This window comes from Acinonyx jubatus, chromosome E3, assembly GCF_027475565.1.
Source record: "Acinonyx jubatus isolate Ajub_Pintada_27869175 chromosome E3, VMU_Ajub_asm_v1.0, whole genome shotgun sequence".
Classification (NCBI taxonomy): Eukaryota; Metazoa; Chordata; class Mammalia; order Carnivora; family Felidae; genus Acinonyx; species Acinonyx jubatus.
The window spans coordinates 31,245,604-31,269,021 of NC_069398.1; the positions used below are offsets into that span (position 1 = coordinate 31,245,604).

Sequence of the window (23,418 nt, forward strand, 5' to 3'; positions counted from 1 at the left end):
CTTAGTAGGTGCCACGGGAGTCCTTTTAGGACTAACTGCATTGTGTTTGTAAATTGGTCTTAATCTTGGGGCGCCTGGGTGGCTCAGTCGGTTAAGCATCCGACTTCAGCTCAGGTCATGATCTCACGGTTTGTGGGTTTGAGCCCCTTTTTGGGCTCTGTGCTGACAGCTTGGAGCCTGCTTTGGATTCTGTGTCTCCCTCTCACTACGCCTGTCCCCCAGTCACACTCTCTCTCAAAAATAAATAAACATTAAAAAATTTTAAAAATAAATTTATTTTGATCTTCATACTATAGGTATCTTATTGAGTTCTGGAAAGAATTCTTTGGGATCAGTCATGTTGTACTTACAATCTTTAAAAACTGAAGTACACTCAGAAAATCTTTTCATTCAGAAAATCTTTCTTTAGGACCCTTGATCATAAGTTTTAGGCCCTGCACATTTTTCAAGTTTATTATTTATTCCTTAGCATTTTAAAGCCTTAGCCTAACCCTAACCCCATGATTATGTTTGTTATTTTTCTAATTAGATATTGCTAGTATATAGATTCCGGTTGGCTTTTTTACCGTGGTAAAACGGTACACAAAATTTATCAGGGTGCCTGGGTGGCTCAGTTGGTTAAGCATCCGACTCTTGATTTCAGCCAGGCTTGTGGAAATGAGTCACACTAAGCCCGCGGAGCCGCGTGTGGAGCCTGCCTGGGATTCTCATTCTCACTCTCTCTCTGCCCCTCCTCCCCCCCCCAATAAATAATAAATAAACAAAAAATATTCATCATTGTAACCATTTTCAAGTGTACAATTCCATGGCATTAAGTAAATTCACATTCAATTGATTTTTTTATATTCATGTTTTAATCAGCCACTTTTCTGAAAACTCTTCAGGGGGCTCACATATTTTCTCTTTTTTTCAAGTTACGGTATACAGATGAAGATACGTTTTCTCCATTCTGATTGAAATATCTTGTGGGTTTTTTTGGGTGGGGGGCAAACTTCCAGGACTGTGTTTAATCATTGTTTAGGATAACATGCATTCATGTTCATGAATTGGACAGGTGTTTATTTCCATTGTAAATCTAGGAAGTGAGATTTTTCCTTATAGCCTCAACCAGCCAGTTAGACCTGATTAGACCACTCAGTTTCTCCTTTGAAACCCCTAGTCTGCTGAATCAAGTTACACATTGAACCTTCTCCTTGCTATCAACTGTATTATCAGTGTTCATTTGTGCACATTTCCAAGGTCAACAGAGTTCTTAAATTTTTTTTTTTACATTTATTTAGAGATAGAGAGAGTGGGGGAGAGGGACAGAGAGGGGGTGACACAGAATCCAAAGCAGGCTCCAGGCTCTGAGCTGTCAGCACAGAGCCCGATGCAGGGCTCAAACCCTTGAACTGTGAGATCATGACCTGATCCGAAGTGGGACGCTCAACTGACTGAGCCACCCAGGCGCCCCTAAAGGCAACAGATCTAAGGGGGGACAGACTTTACTCCCAAATAGTATTTGCTCCTCAAATCCTGGCATCCTTTTCCTATCCCTTTTTTGCCTGTAAAAAGTTCTATTCAACCCTCAAGGACCCATTTTCAGTGTCACCACCTTCATAAAATTTTTCCTGAATGTCATCTACTGGGAGGGTTATTCCCAACGCCTCTAAACTTTACCTTCTTAATTTAGAGCATTGTCACAATGTGGAGTAACTAATTATGTATAACTCTGTATTCTAAACAGAACGGCCTCTGGAAAGTAGATACAGTATCTCCAGTGCATGGTTTATTCTGGGTTCTAAATTAATATTTTGGCAATACATAAAGGAGTGACTTGGGATCTATTAACCTCAAAATAAACCTGGTCTAAGATTTGTTGAGTCATAGTCTCAGATTTCCTTCATAGGAGACTGTGGTCCTCAGAAAATCAAATGTATCTTTTCTTGAAAACTTTTGGGCTTTAATATCTTATGTTGGGTTGGGGGGAGGGGGTGTTAATTATCCATTAGGATAAAGTCGGCTTTGATAAGTTAAACAAGCCTTTCATTTCACGAGAGTCCAAAGCAAGACCAAAGAACTCAACTAATAAATAAAAGCTGGAGCCGGAATTTATATCTAGCCTGTCTGTCCCCAAACAGCACTCTGTGATGACTGTATCTCAGCCCAGGCTGCAGGGACAAGTCTATTGATGGTGTCATCTGAGCACTCTTTCTTTTCTTCTTTTTGTGTCAAAATACTGTAGGTACTTCTTTTGAATGTGCTTTATGACTACTCCATTTTTTTCACGTTTATCTTATTTCCTCTTTGTTCATAGTGATGGTGAGTAAAAGCCATAAGAGGTAAAGGGCCTGGTTTTGTTTGTTCCGAGGGGCGTAGGGCAAAGATTGAGAGATTCTAAGTACTCCATTCTATTGTGGGTGTGGAGTTCCCAGGGACAGGGCGGCCTGGGTGGTGGAATTAAGTTGGTGCTAGATGAGTCCTTGATAGTTACACTCGCAATGGTCGATTGTCATCCTCCCTGACTCATCCAGTTTTTTTCAGGGACCAGACTGGTGAGTTAAATGGGCATGTGACAAAGACCAATAGCCCTGCAGCCTTTATATCCATAAGGTACAGCACTAATATTCTCAGCCATTCCCTGAAGAGTTATTCTTTTGGCCAGAGAGGGCAAAGAGAGGGTGAAGGCTTCCACCTTGCTTTTTCTGCTAGACTGGCTCATACTCTACAGGTCAAGGAACCAATGTGAGGGTTCTGTCAACCTGGAAGTATGACCATTTGGATGTTAAGTTTGGAAACTTGGGAAATGACCTCTGGGGCCCACAGATCCAATGTGTGTCTTGTCCCCACATGTTACTACTCTCTTAGCAAAAAAGGAGCTTTGGGGGTGCTTTGGGTTCCCATCTGTCCTCATTGTCTCTCTAAACCAACAGCTTAGAAATATCCAGGTATTCCTCTCTCCTAGTGTATGGTTACCCAATTAAATGGCCAATTAATCCTTTAAACCCAATTAAATCCTTCTTTGGTGAAGGATTTGGAGAATCACTATTGTATACACTTCTATGGATCTGGCTTCTCTTTTATCAAATGGTGATTTTCACTTTCCACTGGGAAAGTCAGGTGACCTCAGCCTTCTGCACATCCAGATTTTACATGTATATATCCTTTGATTGTAGGTAGTATGTCTTTGTTGACTGCCCATCTACCTTGCCCCATGATCTGTTAGCCTCCTCCGTGGATCCCTGCGAGTCAGATGCTCGTATCTGCCACTCTGATCCTGCTGCCCACTCATGCCCACCTCGTTTCTGAGGGGTAAGTGCTGCCATTCAGCCTCTGTCATTCTAGGATCCTATCCCTCCTCTGGCCTACAAATGATAGCCACCACTGAGTTTCTTCAAGCTGACGGTGCCCCCACCCCCTTGGCCTTGTTAAGCAAAGTGCCCCCCAGGCCTTTTCAGCTCGTAGGATAGTCAGTTAGTAGTATCCATTCTCTGATGTGCACTTCCCTCAGCCTATTGAGCCCTTCTTCCACTATCTTCCATGGAATTCTTGGTGTGTCATGACGTAGTGTGGCTCACTTCTTTTTGCCAAGTACTATGCATACAGTGTATCAGTACTGGCCACTGGAGGCCCTTGACAAAGTGTTAGATCAGTATTGTGGGAGGGTGCCTCTATATCCCTTATTACTGCTCCCCTCCTCTTGATCGAGCCCCTTGAGATCCATTTACAGGATTACTTACGGTCCTGCTGGTATATATCAGCCAGGCCCTGGCTACTTCAATGTATCATTCCTCTCCTCCCTAAGTAGGCCTAACATTTATCCAATCGGGCCATGCTGAGACCTAACCTCAGTGACGGTCTGGTGGCCATGGGGCCTGTGGGCAGATCCTAAAGAAAGCACTGTATTGTAGAGTACTTGTCTCATTTGAGGCTTCTGCCTCGTCTTTAGGTTGGGGGGCTGGGCTGGGCCGCTTCTGAAAGCCCAAAGGGTTCAGAGCAATCTGAAGTTCATTGTGGTTAACTTATCGTCCCTAGTCTTGGTGTTCTACCTCTTCTTTATCTGAGCCCTGACTTTGGTGTTGGAGACCGACCATGGCTGAGAAGTCAATCACTTCTTTCTTTTTTTTAATTTTAAAGTTTCAGTTTTTTATTTTGAGAGAGACAGAGACAGTGTGAGTGGGGAAGGGGCAGAGAGAGAGAACCCAAGCAGGCTCCATTATGCTCGTGCAGAGCCGGAAGCAGGGCTCAAACTTACGAAACCGAGAAATCACGACCTGAGCCAAAATCAAGATTCGGACGCTTAACCAACTGAGCCACCCAGGCACCCCTTCGAGCCCATCACTTTAAAGTTCTGCTTCTTCTAAGTGGACACCTGGGCCTGGTCCTCAGGACTGCCTGTCCTCTGACTGCAGATGATGGTTGCGACAAGGCATTAAAACATCTCTCTGGCTTTTATGCTTTGCTTTATATTGATGACTAACTGCCCAGGACCTGCCAGGCTCCTTCTTTAAAGGACCAGTCATCGAATTTCACAGTTCTTTCAATGACTATTTTCCCCACATTCCCAAACACCAGGGAGATTGAATAGGCCAGGCTATGCCCTTCTATCCACCTCCCATCCCATCTTCCCCTGGGTGGGATTTTTATACAGCTTCATGGCGACCAGTGTCTCACCTGTCACCTGGAATCTTATCCTTAGACTCTGCTTCCTGGGACCTTTCCTGGTACCTGCCATCTTAAGCCAGGCTTGAAACAGAATTCAGATGCACGTACTATATGAAGGGTGTGCTCTGGAGGGAAAGGGAAGGAAGAGGGCAGGGAAGGAGTCAAGCAGGATGTAGTGGAAGACGAACTTCTTTCTGATCCGACTGGACCTCTGGAGCCTGCGCTGCACTGCTAGTTGGGTCACAACTTGAGGCAAGGCCTTTCAGGACCTCTTTGTCAGTAGGCCACCAGTGTAGGCTGCAAGGGCGGGAGGTGGTGGGAGGCAGAGTCAACTTCCCCATGAGGCAGCTCCCCCTTCAGCCAGGAACAGCTGGTGAGAGAAGGGGCAGCTGTGACTTATTAGCAGCTAACACTCAGCAGCTGGGAGGGTAAGGGGTGCATCAGCGGGATAAAGGGGATCTGGTGGGGCATTTACAGCACCCGCTATAGGCTCCCTAAGCGTCTGGAGGTTCTCGCAAAATCTAATGTATCACTGGGACACTTTCTGTTCTTTATCTGAATTGGGAGGTGGGGCATTTGGGGTGAGTTTGCCTCCAGCATAAAGGCAGTTTTGATAAAGGCAACAGGCTAAGTAATCTCTGTAGGTCACACAGTTTGTCAGCACTGAGGCAAAGTGAAATCTCCAAATAGTGCTCACTTTGTGGAAGAAAACAAGTTTCTGGGGCAGTTTGGCTTACTATCTCAGTTACAGACCAGCTCATGGACTTCCTAATATCCCTTGCAACCTCTCCACTTATGTTGTCAGTCTGTTATAATAATCGGGACTCAAACTCTTTGGAGGAAAAAGCCCTCTGCTTTCAAGGCACAGAGGAGGGTGGAGAGGGGTCAGTAACCCCGCCCACAAGAGCCTGTCTGGTAGAGAACGCTAAGCGGTGGTGTTGTAAAAAGCCCCCTTTCCTATCTAAGTTGCTCAGGTACTGTATTAAGAGGAGGGCTGTGGGGCAGCTGGTCAACGGAATGCAAAACGGAAAATGAAATTAGAAGGCAAACGTCTCCTGTGACTTCCAAGGGTAGCAGTTTGAACTACCACAAGACTTAGGTGAATATTAAGGATCTGGCTCTTTAATTCCTTCTCCTTCTGTATTTAATCATCTGAAAGTCATTTGGGGAAGGCAAGTAAATTACTGCGTCCATGCCTATGGCCCTCCTGCTCTTGCAGACCTCTTATTAGTGTTGAAAGGGCCACGAAGGTGAAATTCCATAACCATTCTTCATCAGGAAGTTGCGGTGTTAATCCCAAAAGTGGGCACTGAATTTTGGAGGTTTGGAATTCACCTTTCCCCTTTTTGTGTCCTCAAACGACTTCAGTGTTCTGCTCCAAGCACACAGGTGATAATGTAATCACACAAGTGATTTCTTTCCATAACAATAGTGAATTAAGTGCCACCATAAAAATATGTGTGGTCTGTAGGGGGAGCAGTAAGATTCTGATGGGGGTTCAAGCAGGGCTTCTAGAAGCAGATGTAGGAATAGGGTGTAGGAAGATGTCTCTTCGGGCTGGGACACACACAAGAGGAAAGGCCACCAGGGCTTCAGTGTCAGGTGAAGGAGTTTGGACTGTTCTGTGGGTCGAGAAGAGGCAGAAGCAACGTCTGACCTGTGTTTTTGCAAGATCAAGGATGATCACGGAAGTCACAGAAAAATAACGGTTGGAAAGAGAGTAAAGACTAGGAGGGGAGCAGAAAGGAGACTGAGGGAATGGGCGTGGCGAGGAGGTAGCCTCCGGGAGGGTCCGGGTCACAGTCCCAGGGTAGGTGGGGCGGGTGGGGCTTGGTGTAAGGGGTTAGTTAGGCCATGGGAAGGACTCAGGTTAGTGTAGGAGTGCCTGGTCCTTAAAGCAGAGAAGGTCCTCCCAGGACCATCAGGGAGGAGCGGGGACGCGAAGGAGAGGCGCGCTGCAGCGCTGAATTAATTAGTTCTCGCCGTGGAGACATCCAGTAAGTGGTGGGGAGTATGGATCCGGCACTGGGGAGCAAGACCTGGTCTAGTTGCCCCAAGGAGTGTGCAGTACTTGGATGAGACGCAGTCCAGACGGGCTGGGCAGGGGCCTGGCCTTTTCCGGAGCCAGGTTTCAAACTCTCCCCTCCCGGTCACGCAGTTTATGAAGTCTGCGAGCTGGCGCCCGGCTGGCTCCGGCGTCCTTAAATGCTGGGTCGCTAGGCCGAGGGACCAGTGCCGCAGGGGTAGCGGCGCGGTGCGCGCGAGAGGCTCTCCCCGAGCCACGTCCGTTTGGGGGGCGCCCAGGTCCGCCGCATCCCCGCTTAGGCCGGACGGGCCCAGGAGCAGCCAGAGCCCGGCTCGGGCCCCGCGGCCGCCGCGCGCCGCTCGATCCTCTCCCGCCGACGGCTCGGGGGGAAGGACCGCCCCGGCCCGCGCCGCGCGGCTTGGCTCGGCCAATCAGCGCGCCCCTTCCGCAGCGCCCCGGCGCTCCAGTGACGCGCGCGCCAGCCTGCGCCCGCGGCGCTTTGACGACGGCCCCTCCCGCGCTTGCCCGGCCCGTTAGCTGCGCGCCGCGCCTCTTGTGCGACGGCCCCTGGGCGGCGGCGCGTGCGGGCGCGGCCCTGGCGCGCCCCCTGGCGGCCCGGCGGGGCGCTGCGGGCGCGGCGCTGACCCGGAGGCGGCGGCGGCGGTGCCCGGATGGAGGCACGTCATTGTCCCCCGCCGGGCGGCTGGGCTGTGTGCGGCGGCGGCGGCGGCGGCGGCCGAGGGGGATGGAGCGAGCGCCGAGCCGGGTCAGGTAAGCTCCCGCCTCCTTCCCGCCCGCCGCTGGCCGGCGTGGGGCCCGCCGAGCGCCCCGCTCGCCTCGGCCGCAGCTGGCCCGGCCGCCCCTGAGCCGGCGCGGCCCGCCGGGGACTGGCGCGGCCCCTCGCCCGCCGCCCCCTCCGCAGCCGCGGGCCGCCCGGGACCCCGCGGCGCCGGTGGCAGCGCCGCTTGTGCCGGCCGGGCCAGGCCGCTGGGGAGGGGGCGGCGGCCGGGGCGGTCGGGCGCCGGGAGAGCCGAGCTGCGCGGGGAGGCCAGACCCCCCTGGTTGCTATGGACACTGCCCTCCCGCCCCCACCCGGCCCCAGCCCGCCCCCTCGGCCCGTGGGCCGGGCCGGGCGGGCGGCTCCGGGGCGGCCTGGCCCGCACGAGTCCGCCCGCGGTGGGCGTGTGCCGGCCGCCGGCCGCGGAGCCCGGCGTCCCCGGCCCGCCCGCCGCCCCCCGCGTGGCTGCCACCTCCCGCCCCCGAGCGGCCCTCGGAGCCCCGGGCTCGCCTCCCCACCCCCACTCCACCCCCCCAGAGACAGACAAACTTTCCCACCCCGGCGCCCCTTCGCGGCACGCCGGTCGCCCCTCGCGGGGCCGTCCACCTGGCTCCGCCACCGAGTGTCCGAGTTCCCCACGCCGGCCGCCGGGGCGGAGCGGGCACCCTCGGGGGAGGCGGGGGGGGGGGCGGAGAGGAGGGGCCGGCCGGCCCCGGCGGCGCGTCCCCAAAAGCGTGTGCGCCTCGGTCCTGTTCTTTATTTTCGGGGCAAGAAGAGCCAGGTTACCTGGAGGGGGTCGCGGGAGAGGGTGATCAGTTTCAGATGTTTGAGATGAAAATTTGACGGGACCGAAGTTTTACAATCTAGGACTTTCACCTTGTTATAATGAATGCAGTAGACATCACTTTTGTTGAATAGCTCTTTTCTGTTCAGGGAGGCCTCAGGGTTTACTTGTTTAATGGGGAAACATGTTGGTTATTTAAAGTGGATACACTCAGGTAACAGTAAAACTGGTCGAGAAACTGTTTCGTTAACACCTCTTTTTCAAGGTAACAGCAGTATTACAGGTTCTCATGCATTTTCGTGGAGTCTCCGGATTTTTGAGTTGTAAATTTTGAACCTATAATTTTACTCTTTTGACTATCACTCATTCGAAGTGCATAGGAGATAGGAATAATCAGTTTTACTGATTTGTTTTTTATTTAAGGTCAGTTTCGCTTTCTTTTCTTATCACTGAATCAAGTCCACAGTGGTTTGTAAGGGTTTAAAGCTAGTCGTTTCATTTACTGAAAAGTAATTGAAATCAAGGCTGTTATCTTTTTTAAAGCTTGTGTGTTTTCCTCTTAAGTAGAAATGTTACAAGAACGTGGATTACATTGTTTATGAAGAAGCAGAGTGTATCAGTTTCTTCTTTTTTTCTTTTTTACATATATTGATATTGTTACCTTTATGTGGAGTGCTACAAGGTTTAAAACAGCCATATGCTTATTTTTAAAACGAGAAAGAATAATGCATTCTGGTATTTGCTAGAAATATAATTTAAGGGACTGAGCATTTAAAAACTTTTGAATAAAGGATTGTAGTTAAAGCAAAGGAAACATTTGTAAAGCCGATTTGTTGTCTCATTCCTCCCGGCACATCCAACCTTGATTCGTGTACTTGTTTATTTCACACATGGTTTTGTAACTTTTTGTATATCATCACAAGATGCTGAGAGAAATTTTAACTTTTCTTTGAAGTAGTTGCTTAAAAGTCCTGATATAACAGTGACTCTTAGAAGCTGTACTGAGAGTAAAGAACACGTAACCGTATGAATCTTATGAGTCTTAGGTTGTATACAGTATTGCTTGGCTTCTGGAAGGGTTATCTCTGTAGCAGACATGATTGAGTTTGATACTTGATGGTTTTAAATAAGTAATCATTGGCTGAATATACAGATGAAGACAAATGGATAGTTTGGGTTTGTTTTCCCCAAATTATAATGGTAAATGGTTATTGATGATTGAGTAGTAGGCTTTCCTTAATTATTTTCATTTAAGACACCCCCCCTCCCCCATGGCAATCAGAGCAAGTAAAATGGCTTTATTTGGTCATTTGTTAATGATTGTCCTGAAGGGATGTTTATCTTGGGAAAACCGAGGTTTTTGCTATTAAATGTTATTGTAAATAAGGCTGAATTAACCTTTCCTCAGTACTCTGTTTTGGCTTTCTTCTTTTTGCTCCTCCTCTTCCTCTTCTTTTGTTTTCTTACTCTTGCCTTCACTGTGTTCCATGGAGTAGACTTTATTTGGATAACACAGCTCAAGCTTTCCTCCTGAATGAAGATCCTGTATCTCAGATTGACTTACAATTCATTTCTGATTTTATTAAGATCTAATCTAACGTCTACTTTTTTATTTCTACATAAGATCCCCAGAATTTCTCAAGGTTGTGCTTTCGGGGCGGGGGGGGGGGGGGCTATAATTATGCCGTAATTTTAAATTACAATAGAATTGAGGCTTTTCTTTAAACCTTCTTGTGAGCAGACTGTGCACCACAGCATTTGTTGAGGTGGCACACATGTGGATGTTTATCATCCTTCAACTTGACTGTATTGAATATTTTTAAAAACACGTTTTAAAGGCTATTCCTGCTTCAGAGTAGAAACGAGATACAGTATGGGAATGAGACAGTGTATGCAAGTCACTGAGCACAAACCAGTGCTAAATGCAAACGCTGGTTCCTTCCTATCCTCAGGATTCATTCGTTTGTTGGGCACATGTGGGGAAAACGTTCTGGGTGCCAGGTCAGGGGATAGAAATGCAAGCATGATGGGGAGCAACGGGTGGAGCCGCCGTGGAGTAAGTCGGGGCAGAAGCGCTACCGCAGAATCCGCACCAGGCTGCCGTGGGGGCCTGCGGGAGGGCTTCTGACCCGGCCTTGGGGGACGGATGTCAAGGAAGGCGTCCCAGAGGAGATGGATTCTAAACTGAAAAGTGGAAGTGTTAACCGGCCGGAGGTGGAAGGATGGAGGGGAGTTAGGCGAGGAAGAACTGCGAGGGAGAGCCCAGAGAGAGCAGGTGAGAATGGAAGGTGGGGAGCATGTGGAGAGGTTCCCGGGTCAGGCAGCGACAAGTCTGGGTGTTAAGATGCTGGGTGGGGGGCGCCAGGCCAGGCCAGGGAGAAAGGGTACTTACGGAGGAGTGGCACACGAGATTGGGTTTCCCTGGGCAGTTTACATTCCTGTACTCCGTTGACTAGGTCCGTAGAGCTGGAGGGAGCCCTAGCCGGGGATGTTGGGCCGGGTGCCTTGTCCCAGGGACTGACTAGTTTGGGTCAGAGTCGCTCCGTTTTATAGACCCCGTGGAGTCTGTGCAGTCTCTCACAGGTCAGGTCCATTATGAAATTTAAGTTATGTGTGTTCGTGATTAACACAGTGTCCAGCACATAGAAAATGCTTAATTAGTAGTAGCCCCAGGATTGAGAAATAAGATCCAGAGAGAAAACATAATTACTTTTATAATAAGTATTTGTGTTCAAGTTTGATGTCAGTAATGTTTTATGCTATGGGCTTCACTTAAAAAAAAAAGTGTACATACACCAAATAAATGAGCCTACTCAGAAAAAATTTTCAAATGTGAGACTTCCTTTTTTTCTTTTAAGTTTATTTATTTTGAGAGAGAGAATGAGCAAGCAAGGGAGGGGCAGAGAGAGAGGAAGACCGAATCCCAAGCACGCTCTGTGCGGTCAGCCCAGAACCCCATGCGGGGCTCAGTCTCACGAACCGAGAGATCATGAGCTGAGCCAAAATCTAGAGTCAGATGCTTAACTCACTGAGCCACCCAGATGCCGTGAGACTTGCTTTTTTTTTTTTTTTTTAATGTGTTTCAAACAAGTCATTTTGGACTTTAAGCTCAAAATTAAAGCTAGATTTTTCTCTTCATGGAGTTGAGATTTTTCCCTGATGAATTCTATATGAAATTAAAATTGAGTCAAATGGATTGGCACATTTCACATGCTAGTTTTAAGCAATAAGGAAAAACTATGTAGGTTCTTGGTAAATATACAGAATTGGAAATTGAGGTGCCTGATTATAAACAGAAACGTGAGACTTTTAGAGGTCTTGGAATAGAATGACAAGATCTAATCAAATATTTCATTGAAGGGCTTATACTTAAAAAAATGCTGACATGTTTAGATGAGCACAGTGCTAACTGTCCCAAGGAAGTGATTTCAGACCTAAAAAATACCTCTGCCTTTATATTACGGTGACTTGTTTGACAGTAATTAAGTGTGGCTAGGATAATTTTCTAAGATCTCATAATAAAGTAGATTCCTTTTCTCACTTTATGAAACAACTGTATGCGTTTCGTCTTTTGCAGAGTTGAACAATGACCATAGTTGACAAAGCTTCTGAATCCTCAGACCCACCAGCCTATCAGAATCAGCCTGGCAGCTCGGAGGCGGCCTCACCTGGAGACATGGATGCAGGTTCTGCCAGCTGGGGGGCCGTGTCTTCGTTAAATGATGTCTCAAACCACACGCTTTCTCTAGGACCAGTACCTGGTGCTGTAGTTTATTCCAGTTCATCAGTACCTGATAAATCAAAGCCGTCACCACAGAAGGATCAAGGTACTACTTTTTGGAGACAGGAACACTCCAAGAAGCTCTTGGATAAATGCTGTCCGTTGGTCGGTAGTTTCAGAGAGGGGTTCCTTTTGCCAAGATAGACTGCCACCCGAGTGCCAGCAGTTACGTAATTTGACAGGCGTCCTTTTCCTGTGCTGCTTGCTCCTGATTCGCTAGGTATCGTAACAGCGCAGATTATGTTTAATTATTAAAATGTTTGTAGTTTCTTTTGTTACTTATTTTTTGAAGGATAAACTTTATCTTGGTGAGATTTGGGGTGGGCAAGCCTTTGGTTAACTTGTCAATTAACCATAGTTCCCTAAGTAGATGTCTGTGTTTTAAAATTTCAAAGATGTTTTTTAAAATGGTTGCATTTTGTCAAATGGCTCTACCCAACCATGGGGTGTTTGTTTGTTTGGTTTTGGTTTTTTGGTTTGTGGGGTTTTTTTGCCAGTTAAAATCATCTGTGGTGGTAAAGTTCTTTGAAAGAGAGGAGATAATGTAAATGTTACATTTGTTAAAACTCACCGGGTTAAATGAGACATTGACGCTTTAGTGGGTCCTTCTGAGACTTGTGAATTTGGAGCTTTGAAATGCAAAGAAAGTAGATTCGGTCCTGCTCAGATAGTCGTTTGGCTTAGAATAATGTGGCTCTTAATGCCGTTTTGCACCCTCATCGTAAATGTGCTATTGTGAGGTGAGTTGCTGAAGGTGTTTGGGTGGGAGGAAAATTTATATCACAAAATAAACAGTGTCATTGAATGTTACACATAGAGTTTAGAGACCTTCACCAGCAAGACTTTGCCACAGAACCTCTTTTCGCTGACTCCAGCTTCCCCTTACTTGCTGGGGCTCCTTTCTCCTCCTCAGGCCTTACCTCCCATCACCCTGCCATGCCCTTTTGGGAGCTCTTCCCCCACTCTCTGGGGACTCCTTTCTTTTTTCCTGGTTTTGCTTTCCATTCCCACTGAGCTGAAGCCTGCCTGTGTGCACTCACACTCATTAATTTCTCTTTTAAAATGGAGAATCCTCCATGAAGGCATTTCAGCATCTGGCGGCACCAAGAACATGGCCAACTTCAGAAAAAGTAGTCTTCTCATGGATGATGGGGAACTTTCCTAAATAAGTTGTTTTTTGAGCTTCACCTAAGTTCCTTTAACGTGGTTATCATTAGTAATCTGTTTATTATAAGCCTTGAAAATAGAAAAACAAAAACCTTTTACACCACGTACAGCGTACTTGTGAATGTCAGTAGTGATGCCCAGCAGCCTAAGTTCAGACCCGGTTTCCTTCCTGGTCAGATGGGGATGACGTCACTACCAGGTCTTAGAATCGAGACTGTTTGACAGCTACTAAGGACTCTGTAAGCGCATTGCTGGTGAAGAGCGCAGTGATGGTGGTGGTGGTACTGAGTAGAAGCATCCGCAGCAAATGTTACAGAGAGTGGACTTTGCATTTTGTATGTATAGTGGTGGCAAACTTTTAAGTAGATGTAAAAGTAATTATAGTGGGCTCTCATGTAGTGATCAGTCAGTTTTGACATTTATCAATTCATAGCCAGTTATACCCTCCCCCATTTACTCCCCTCACCAGCATTATAAAGCAAGCCCAAGACTTCATATTTTATCTATTCATATTTTAGTGTTATACATAAATAATCATTTCCTAAAAATTAAAACATCAGGGCGCCTGGGTGGCTCAGTGGGTTAAGTGTCTGACTTTGGCTCAGGTCATGATCTCATGGTTCGTGTGGTTCGAGCCCCGCCTGGGGCTCTGTGCTGACAGCTCAGAGCCTGGAGCTCCTTCGGATTCTGTGTGTGTGTGTCTCTCTCTCTCCCTCCGTTTCTACCCTTCTGCACTCTCTCTCTCAAAAATAAATAAACATTAAATTAAAAAAAAAATAAACCATCTTTATATTAAAAATCCCGTCAACATTAAAATTTCTCTGATTGCCATATACTTTTTTTGTAACAGCTGGCTTGTTGAAATCAACGGACAAGGTCTATACTTTGCATTTGGCAAGTGTCTTTTTTTTTTAACATCCCATTTTGTCCTTGCAATTTACTTATTGAAGAAAGCAAATTATTTAGATTTCCCACATTCAAGGATCTTTCACTTATTTATTTTTTAAATGTTTATTTCTTTTTTTTTTTCAACGTTTATTTATTTTTGGGACAGAGAGAGACAGAGCATGAACGGGGGAGGGGCAGAGAGAGAGGGAGACACAGAATCGGAAACAGGCTCCAGGCTTTGAGCCATCAGCCCAGAGCCCGACGCAGGGCTCGAACTCACGGACCGCGAGATCGTGACCTGGCTGAAGTCGGACGCTTAACCGACTGCGCCACCCAGGCGCCCCAAATGTTTATTTCTTAAAGAGAAAGCACACGTGTGTGTGCAGGAGGGGCGGAGGGAGGGGGGGAGAGAGAGAGAGAGAGAGAGAGAGAGAGTGAGAGTGAGTCCCAGGCAGGCTCTGTGCTGTCAGCACAAGCACCACATGGGGCTCGATCTCACGAACCGAGAAATCATGACCTGAGTCAACATCAAGAGTCGAATGCTTACCGGATTGAGCCACCCAGGCGCCCCTCTAAGATCTGTCTTTTAAAACGTCCCTTTCTTCCCTGTATTTCTGGTTAGCTCGTAGTGACCTAATCCTGATCAGATTCCGTTTGATGTGTTGCTGTTTATTTAGCTTGAGAAGCATGTAAAGCTTTGTTTTTAAATATTTCTTGTTTGTTTTTCTAGCCCTAGGTGATGGCATTGCTCCTCCACAAAAAGTTCTTTTCCCATCTGAGAAAATTTGTCTTAAGTGGCAACAAACTCACAGAGTTGGAGCCGGGCTCCAGAATTTGGGCAACACCTGTTTTGCCAATGCAGCATTGCAGTGTTTGACTTACACGCCGCCTCTTGCCAATTACATGCTATCACATGAGCACTCCAAGACATGTAAGTGTTCTGGGTCATGTTACTTGTGTGGTGTTGTGGCGTGCTAGCCTACTTCCATTTTTCCTGTGCAGGGAAAGTGAAGACTTAAGCCAAGAATTCTACGATCACTAGGAAATTGGTTCTCTTAGAAACCATTGAGGAGGACTCTTAAGAACTGTACTCAGGTTGCTTCAAAAGCGTTTTGCACCTAATTTGACCTGTGAAGTTGTTTAAAAAGAAACATATTTTATCAGCATTTGGCATTTCTGAACCCCCTGCTGGCTTTCTACACTTGATAAAAAATGTGACATAAATGTCTGCCACCGACAGCTCCAGCTCGGGACAAGCAGAGTTCAGAAATGCTGCCTCTCCCGGTTTCCATCCTGTACTGTAAGGCTTGATTCAGTTACAGGCTTATAAGCCTTCGTGGAGAGGAACCTCCTGTTACGGCCCCCAGCCTCCTGGAAATCCATACAGGACTTTCCCTTTGGTATGTGAGCTCAGCTTTCAACCTGAAGGGCAGGAAATCAGTTAAAATCTGTCTTGAATAGGTGACAACCAGCTCAGTGGTTGACTAGTGGAATTCAGAAGTTAGGACATAGCCAGTTTTTGAGGTTTGACCTTGTAAATATATCATAAACATCCTTCATCCCTTTTAAGGGAAACCTCCCTGTTCTTTGATCTACATTAATACTGAGATTTGTGTGTGTTCAGGTGCTGTTCATTAATTATCAGGGTGAGAACGCCTTTGGTTTCTTTTCGAATGGTTCTTTAATTAATAGAGAATTTAAACTGGTTCTTTTAAAACTGTTTCCCCCCCAAAGAGCAAAATAACGCTTGTAAAGAATTTGGAAAGTACAGAAAATTTTAAATAAACCAAAGGAAAATCACCTAGAATCTCACTGCCCAGAGGTATTTGGTATGCCAAGGGGTTTTAAGTTACAGAACGAACGTTTTGTTTGCCCTCATTTTCTCCCTTCTGAGTTCATAATTCGTTCCCCACAGACAGCTTTCCCATCACTTTTGCGCTTAATGAAAGTAGGGTGTGGATGAAAACCCAGCACTGGCACCTGGACAGTGAGAGACAGGACCAACACAAAAATTCAGAAGCTCCGGGTGTCCAGAATTGGGTGCCTGTCTTTTATGCTATTGGTAGTTTTCTCTTTCTTTCTGTTTTTCCTTTGTTTAGGTATATCAAGGCATAATTATGTATGTAATTCAGGTACATTTGTTTATTATACGTAATTATATATGTATTTAGGTACATTTACCTTTATTTAGCTTTATTGAGGTGTCATTGATATAAATTGCACATATTTAAAATATATGTTTGATGCATTCTGACGTTTGCATACTCCCATGAAACTATCACCACAATTAAGATAATGAATGTATTCATCACCCCCTAAAGTTTCCCAGCCCTCCTTTGAAATCACTCCCTTCCACCCCTTCCTGCCCCACATCCCCTCCAGCCCAGGCAGCCACTGATATGCTCTCTGTCTACTATAGATTGGTTTGTATTTTTTAGAGTGTCATGTAGTGGAATTATGGAGGCATGTATTCACACATTGCCTGGCTTCCTTCAGTTAGTACAGTTATTTCAACATTATTCCATGTTGTCACATGTATCAACAGTATTTACTGTTGAGTAGTATTTCATCGTATGGATGTGCCGCATTTTGTCTCTCCACCTGTTGACGGGCGTTTGGGTTGTTTCTTATTTGGGACTGTCACAAATTAAGCTGTGGTGAACATGTATAAACAGGTCTTTGGAAAGAGATGTTTTCATTTCTCTTAGGTAAATATGTAGGAGTGGAATGGCTTGGTCCTATGGTATATGTATGTACTTAACCTGGACATAAACTTCCAGTCTGTTTCACACAGGGATCATGGCATCTTACATTTCCACTAGCAGTGAATGAAAGTTTGTCCCTATGTCGCCTAATATTTGGCACGGTCATTCTTTCCAACATCAGCCGCTCTAATAGGCATAGCAAATACTACCTTACCGTGATCTTAATTTGCACTTCCCTAATGACTAATGATGTTGAACACCTTTCCATACAGCTAATTGCCATCTGTATACTTTTTTGGCTGAAGCTTTTGCTTGATTTAAAATTGGGTGATTTTCTTGTTGTTGGGTTTTGACAGCTTTTTATATGTTCTGTGTACAAGTCCTTTATGAGATATGTAGTTTGCAGACTGTCTTGCAGTGGTGGGGAGAATGTTCTCTTCACATTGCCCTTTGAAGAATTCCACATCTCTACTTTTTCTTTTCATCAGTCGTGTTTTAAGTGTTGTGTTAAGTCTTTGCCTCACCAGTGGTCACAAAGGTTTTCTCTGTATTCTTTTACAAATTTGATAGTTTGAGCTTTTATACTGGTCAGTGATCCATTTTGAGTTAATTTCTGTTTGTGGTGTGGAGAATGGATTGAAGGTCCTGGTTTTCAGTATGGATATCCAGTTGTTCCTGTGTTCTTTGTTCAAGAGATAGTTCTGTCTTCACTGAATTGTCTTTGCTTCTTTGTGAAAAATCAATTGACCATATTCATATGGATCTATTTCTGGACTCTGTTCTGTTACACTGATCCACTGTTCTATCTCAACACCACCACAGTGTCTGGATTGCTAGATGTTTAATAGTTTTGAAATCAGGTAAGTCTTCCAACTTTGTTCTCCTTTTTCAAAGTTGTTTTAGCCATTTTTTGGTCTCTGGCATTTCCAAATGTATTTTGGACTCAGTTGGTCAATTTCTACAAAAGAGCTTCCTGGGATTTTGATTGGTATTGTGTTGAATCTGTGAATTAACTTGGGGTCAACTGACATCTACACAGCGTTGTTTTCTGCCCCCGAACAAGGTATATGCCTCCGTTTACTTAGCTTTAATGTTTTTAGCAGTGGCACTTAGTTCTCAGTGTACAAGTACAATGTGCACATCCCTTGTCAGATTTGTCCCTAAGTATTGCGTATTTTTGGAAGCTGTTATAAATGGTAATATTTTTTGAATTTCGATTTCTGATTGTTTGTTCCTAGAATATAAAAATGCCAGTGACTTTTGGATATTGATCTTAGGTCTTGCGACTGTGGTAAATTTATTAATTCTAGTAAGTGTGTGTGTGTGTGTGTGTGTGTGTGTGTGTGTGTGTTTTAAAGGTTTCTTGAGATTTTATGTAGAGACGATCGTGTGATCTATGAATGAGGACAGTTTTATTTCTGCATGTCCGGTCTGCTTGCTGTTTCTTGCTGTGGTGCCCTGGCCAGCACCTCCTTTACAGTGTTGAATGGATGTGGTGGACGTAGATGTCTCCTGCTTCACTTTAGGGGGAAGGCGTTTTATTTTAGTCTCTGGCTTTTACGTATGCTGTTAGCTGTAGAGTCTTATCATGCTGAGGCTGAGTGTTGTACTTGAATGTTAAGCCAAATTTGCATTCCCGAGATGAGCCCAGCATGGTCATGATGTCTTATGATTTCCGTGTATCATTGGATTTGCTACACATTTTTTAACTTTTGTGTTCATGGTGAATATTAATCTATAGTTTCTTATGCTTTTGTCTGACTTTGGCATCAGGGTAACGGTGGCATTACGAAATATGTTGGGATTATTTTCTTCTGTTTCCTAGAAGAATTTGTGTAGAATTCGGGTTATTTCTTACATGTTTGGGCCTTGGAGTTTTCTCACGGGTAGGTTTTTAACTACATATTTAAGGTCTTTAATAGATAGAGGCCTCTTCAAGGTTATCTTTTTTTTTTCATCAGGGAGCTTTGATTAGTTTGTGTCTCTCAAGGAATTTGTCTTGTTGAATGTGTCGGCATAAACTTGTTCATAATGTTCTGTTATCCTTTTTTAATTTTTTTAGGATCTATAGTGATTTTCTTTCTCTTATTCCTGATGTGCATGACTCCCCTCCTTTTTTCCTGATCAATCTGACTAGAGTTTTAGTCATCTTATTACTGATCTTCTCAGAAAACCAGATCTTGGTTTCATTGTTATTTTGTTTTCTGTATCATTGATGTTCATTACTATTTTTATTATTCCTTTTCTCTTGCCCACTCTGGATTTAATGTGCTCAATTCTAGTTTCTTAAAGGGGAAGCTTAGGTCATTTAATTTGAGATCTTTTCCAGTCTTTTGAGTGCTATAAATTTCCCTTTAAGTACTGCTTTAGTTGTATCCCAGACATTTCAGTATTTCACGTATTCACATTTATTCCAGTCAACATACTTTCTAATTGCCCTTGCGGTTATTTAGAGGTGTGTTGTTGAGTTGCCAAATGTTTGAGGATTTTCCAGAAATTGTCCTGTTACTGATAGCTAATTTAATTCTGTTGTGGTCAGAGTATACTTTTTATTGTTTGAATCCTTTTAAACTTGAGGTTTGTTTTATGTGCCAGAGCGTGGTCTAGCTTGGTGACTGTCCCACATCACTTAATAATTATTATTTACTTAATAAGGATGTGTAGTGTCTGTGTTGTCTTGTTTCTATAAATGCTGATTATGATCAGTTATTTGATAATGTTGTTGAAGCTGTCTTCTATGTCCTTACTGCTTTTCTACTCATGCTATCACATTTTGAGAGAGGTCTATTGAAATGAAATACATTTGTGAATTTGGTTTTTTTTCCCTGTTTTATTAATTTTGCCTTATGGAGCTCTTTGGAGCTCTGTCACTCACCTAAGATTATTATGACCTCTTGGTGAAGTGACTTATTTATAATTTATGAAATTACCCTCTTTATCCCAAATAATATGCTTTGTTCTGAAATCTACTTTGATGTAAATAGAGCCTCTCCAGTTTTTTTATGATTGATGTTTGCATGGTATATCTTTTTCCATGTTTTTACATTTAACCTACTTGTGTTAATACTTAAAGTGGATTTCTTGTATAAATAACCTATCAGGTAATTTTTTTCTTACAGTCTCCATGTTTTGTTTTGGGGTATAAGCCATTGGTATTTAATGAGATTATTAATACGGGTGGGTTTATTTTACCATCTTGTCATTTGTTTTCTATTAGTTCCATTTATTCCTTGTCCTCTTTTTCATCTTTTTCTGCCTTCTTTTGGAATGAGTAATTTTATGATTTTTAAAAAATTCTTTTTAATGTTTTACTTATTTTTGAGAGAGAGAGAGAGAGAGGGAACAGAGGAGGGGCCGAGGGAGAGGGCAACACAGCATCTGAAGCAGGCTCCAGGCTCTGAGCTGTCAGCACAGAGCCTGATGCGGGGCTTGAACTCATGAGCCACGAGATCATGCCCTGAGCCGAAGTCGGACGCTTAACTGACTAAGCCACCCAGGTGCCCCGGAATAAGTAATTTTATGATATTTATTTATGATATGATATTTAATCTCTTTTATTGGCATGTTTTCTGTAACTTTGTTTTCTACTTTTAGTGGTTGCTTTAGGGTTTGGCGTGCATCTTTAAACGATCACAGTTTACCTTCAACTGATGTTTCGCTTGTGTGTGGTAAGGGCTTTGTGACGATGCACTTTTCATCTTCCCACTCCTGGCATTTGTGCTCTTGTTGTCGTTCATTTTAGTTCTACCTGCCTTGTAATCAGACAACATATTGTGTTATTTTTGCCTTAAATAAATTATAAAGGTTTTGCTTTAAATAGTTAAGGGTTGTTTAGAAATCTTCTATGCTTACCTGTTCAGTTACCATATCCACTGCTTTTGTTCCCTTACGTAGATGTAGATTCCCATCTGGTATTTTTCCTTAGGACCAAAGGACTTCCCTAACTTTGCTTGCTAGTGATGAGCTATGGTTTTTGCTGTAATTGGTTTCATTCTCAGTCTGAAATGTCATTATTTTGCCTTTTTAAAGCTAACCTTAGTGTAGATTCGCATGCAGTTGTGAGAAATAACACAAAGACATCTCATGTACCTTTCCCAGTTTACCCAGTAGTAACACTATTATTTCAGGATCTCAACCAGGGTATTGACGTCGATACAGTCAGGATACAGAACATTTCCATCATTACAGAATCTGTCATATTCCCCTTTTGTAGCCAAGCCCACTTTCCTTGTGCCCCGACCTCCTCCTTTAACCCCTGGAAGCCACTAAACTATTTTTCATTTCTATAATTTTGTCATTTCAAGAATGTCATATATATACATATTGAGTTATGCAGTATATAACATTTTGGGATTGGCTTTTCAGTCAGCATAATTCTCTGAAGATTCATTCAGGTTGTATTAATAATTTGTGTGTGGGTTTTTAAAATTGTATTTATTTTATTGTTGAGTAGTAGTCTATGGTGTGGACATAGCATGGCTTGTTTTAACCACTCATCCATAAAAGGACATCTGGCTTATGTCCGGTTTGGGGATATTGTGAATAGAGCTGCTGTAAGCATTAGAGCATACAACATGCGTGTGAACATGTCTGTTTCTCTGGAGTAAATGCCCAGGACTGCACTCACTCGCTCATATGGTAGGCGCGTGTTTGATTTTATAAGAAACTGCCAGTTTTTCAGAGTGGCTGACCATTTTTACAGTCCTACCAGCAATGGGTGAGACTTCCAGTTTCTCTGCATTTAAAAGAAAAAACAAGTTTGTTTATTTAAATTTATTTATTTATTTAAATTTTTTTTTCACGTTTATTTATTTTTGAGACAGAGAGAGACAGAGCATGAACGGGGGAGGGTCAGAGAGAGGGAGACACAGAATCGGAAGCAGGCTCCAGGCTCCGAGCTGTCAGCCCAGAGCCCGATGCGGGGCTCGAACTCACGGACAGCGAGATCATGACCTGAGCCGAAGTCGGCCACTTCACCGACTGAGCCACCCAGGCGCCCCTAAATTTATTTATTTTGAGAGAGAACGGGAGAGAGAGAATCCCAAGCAGTTTTCGTGCTGTCAGCACAGAGCCTGGCACAAAGCTTGATCTCCTGAACCGTGAGATCATGACCTGAGCCAAAATCAAGACTCTGACCCTTAAACCGACTGGGCCGCCCAGACGCTCCAGTGGTTTCTCTGCGTTTTTGCCAGCATTTGGTGTTGTCACTGTTTTTCATTTTAGCCGTACTGATAAGTACATAATGGTATCTTGTGGTTTTAATTTGTATTTCCCTAATGCCTAAAGGTCTTGAACTTGTTTCCATGCGTTTATATGCCATCTGTATGTCCTCTTTGGTGAAGTATCTCTTTGCTATCATTTGCTTATTCTCTATTGCAGTCTTTGTTTTTATTCTGTTGAGTTTTGAGAGTTCTTTCTATAGTTTAGGTAACCAGGCCTTTGGATATACAGGTTCCGAATAGTTTCTTCTAGTCTGAGGCCTGTCTTTTCATCCCCTTAACAAGGTTTTTCACAGAACAAAAGTTTTTAATTTTAGTGAAATCTGATCTTACCTTTCATGGATTATGCTTTCGGTTTAGTTTATGGTTTTTTGTTTGTTTTTTAGTTTATTTTTGAGAGAGCGCACACAGGAGGGGCAGAGAGAGAGAGAGAGAGAGACTGAGTGAGCACAGGAGGGGCAGAGAGAGCCTGATGCAGGGCTCAAACCCCTGAATGGTGAGACTGTGACCTGAGCCAAAATCAAGAGTCGGATGCTTAACCAACCTAGCCATCCAGGCGCCCCTAGTTTAAGTTTAGTTAAAAGTATATTTGCCTAGTTCTTGATCCTAAAGATTGTCTCCTGGTTTGTTTTTGTTTTTTGTTTTTTTGTTTTTTTTTCTAAAAATTTTATACTTTTACACTTTAGGTGTGTAATCCATTTAAGTTAATTTTTGTATAATGTGAGGTTTGGGTGAAGTTAGTTGTTTGTCTATAAATGTCTGTTAGTCCAGCACCATTTGTTGAAAAGGCTGTCTTCTCTCTGTTGAATTGCTTTCACATCTTTGTAAAAAATCACTTGGGCGTATTTGTGTGGGTCTGTTTCTGGGTTTCCTATTCTGTTCTCTTGAAGTATATGTCAGTCCCTCCATACAGTAGCTATGTCATAAGTCTTGATATCAGATAGGATGATTCCACTCACTTATTCTCTTTCAAAACTGTTTTAGCTATTCTTGGTGTTTTGTCTTTCCATGTAAATTATAGAATAATAGTGTCTATACCTACAAAAAAATCTTGCTGAGATTTTGATAGGAGCTGTGTTAAAGCTGAATCTCAGTTTGGGGAGAGTTGACATCTTTACTTAGGTTGACATTTTCCATCTGTGAATATGGTATGTTTCTCCATTTATTTAAATCTTCTTTACTTTCATCCCTGTTGTGTAGTTTCAGCATGTTTTGTCTTATTTTGTTAGATCTACACCTGAATATTTTTTGAGGGATTGTAAGTGGCATTATATTTTTAGTTTTGGTGTCCACATGTTAATTGCTGGTATATAAAGATACATTTTATTTTTGTATGTTAATCTTATATTCTGTGATCTTGCCAAACTCACTTATTAGTTCTAGGCATTTTTTTTTTTTTAGACTCCTTGGATTTTTCTATTAGTCC

The 23,418-nt window shown here is 43.9% G+C and overlaps 2 protein-coding genes across 6 annotated transcripts in view; one reads left to right on the forward strand and one right to left on the reverse strand.

The window, feature by feature from the left end:
* USP42 (ubiquitin specific peptidase 42) overlaps positions 1–23,418 on the forward strand; it is a 74,455-nt gene that overhangs the window by 18,356 nt on the left and 32,681 nt on the right. For 3 of the 5 annotated variants that reach the window (XR_008294473.1, XM_053212902.1, XM_053212905.1), the window contains exons 1-3: positions 7,288–7,441; positions 11,810–12,059; positions 14,799–14,999. Coding sequence is in view for 4 of the 5 variants with exons in the window: in XM_053212902.1 (XP_053068877.1) it covers positions 11,819–12,059; positions 14,799–14,999 (442 nt within the window). In the remaining variant the exon portion in view is untranslated. Of the gene's footprint in view, positions 1–7,287; positions 7,442–8,891; positions 10,508–11,809; positions 12,060–14,798; positions 15,000–23,418 lie in introns of those variants that run through there. The other 2 variants (XM_053212903.1, XM_053212904.1) reach the window with 2 other exon arrangements.
* On the reverse strand, positions 1,420–9,721 carry LOC128313706 (collagen alpha-1(I) chain-like). Its single transcript, XM_053213836.1, has 4 exons — positions 9,700–9,721; positions 6,684–7,728; positions 4,654–4,769; positions 1,420–4,253 (listed from the first exon to the last, which is right to left on the reverse strand). The coding sequence occupies exons 1-2, from the start codon at positions 9,719–9,721 to the stop codon at positions 6,776–6,778; spliced, it is 975 nt and encodes a 324-aa protein (XP_053069811.1). The 3' UTR covers positions 1,420–4,253; positions 4,654–4,769; positions 6,684–6,775.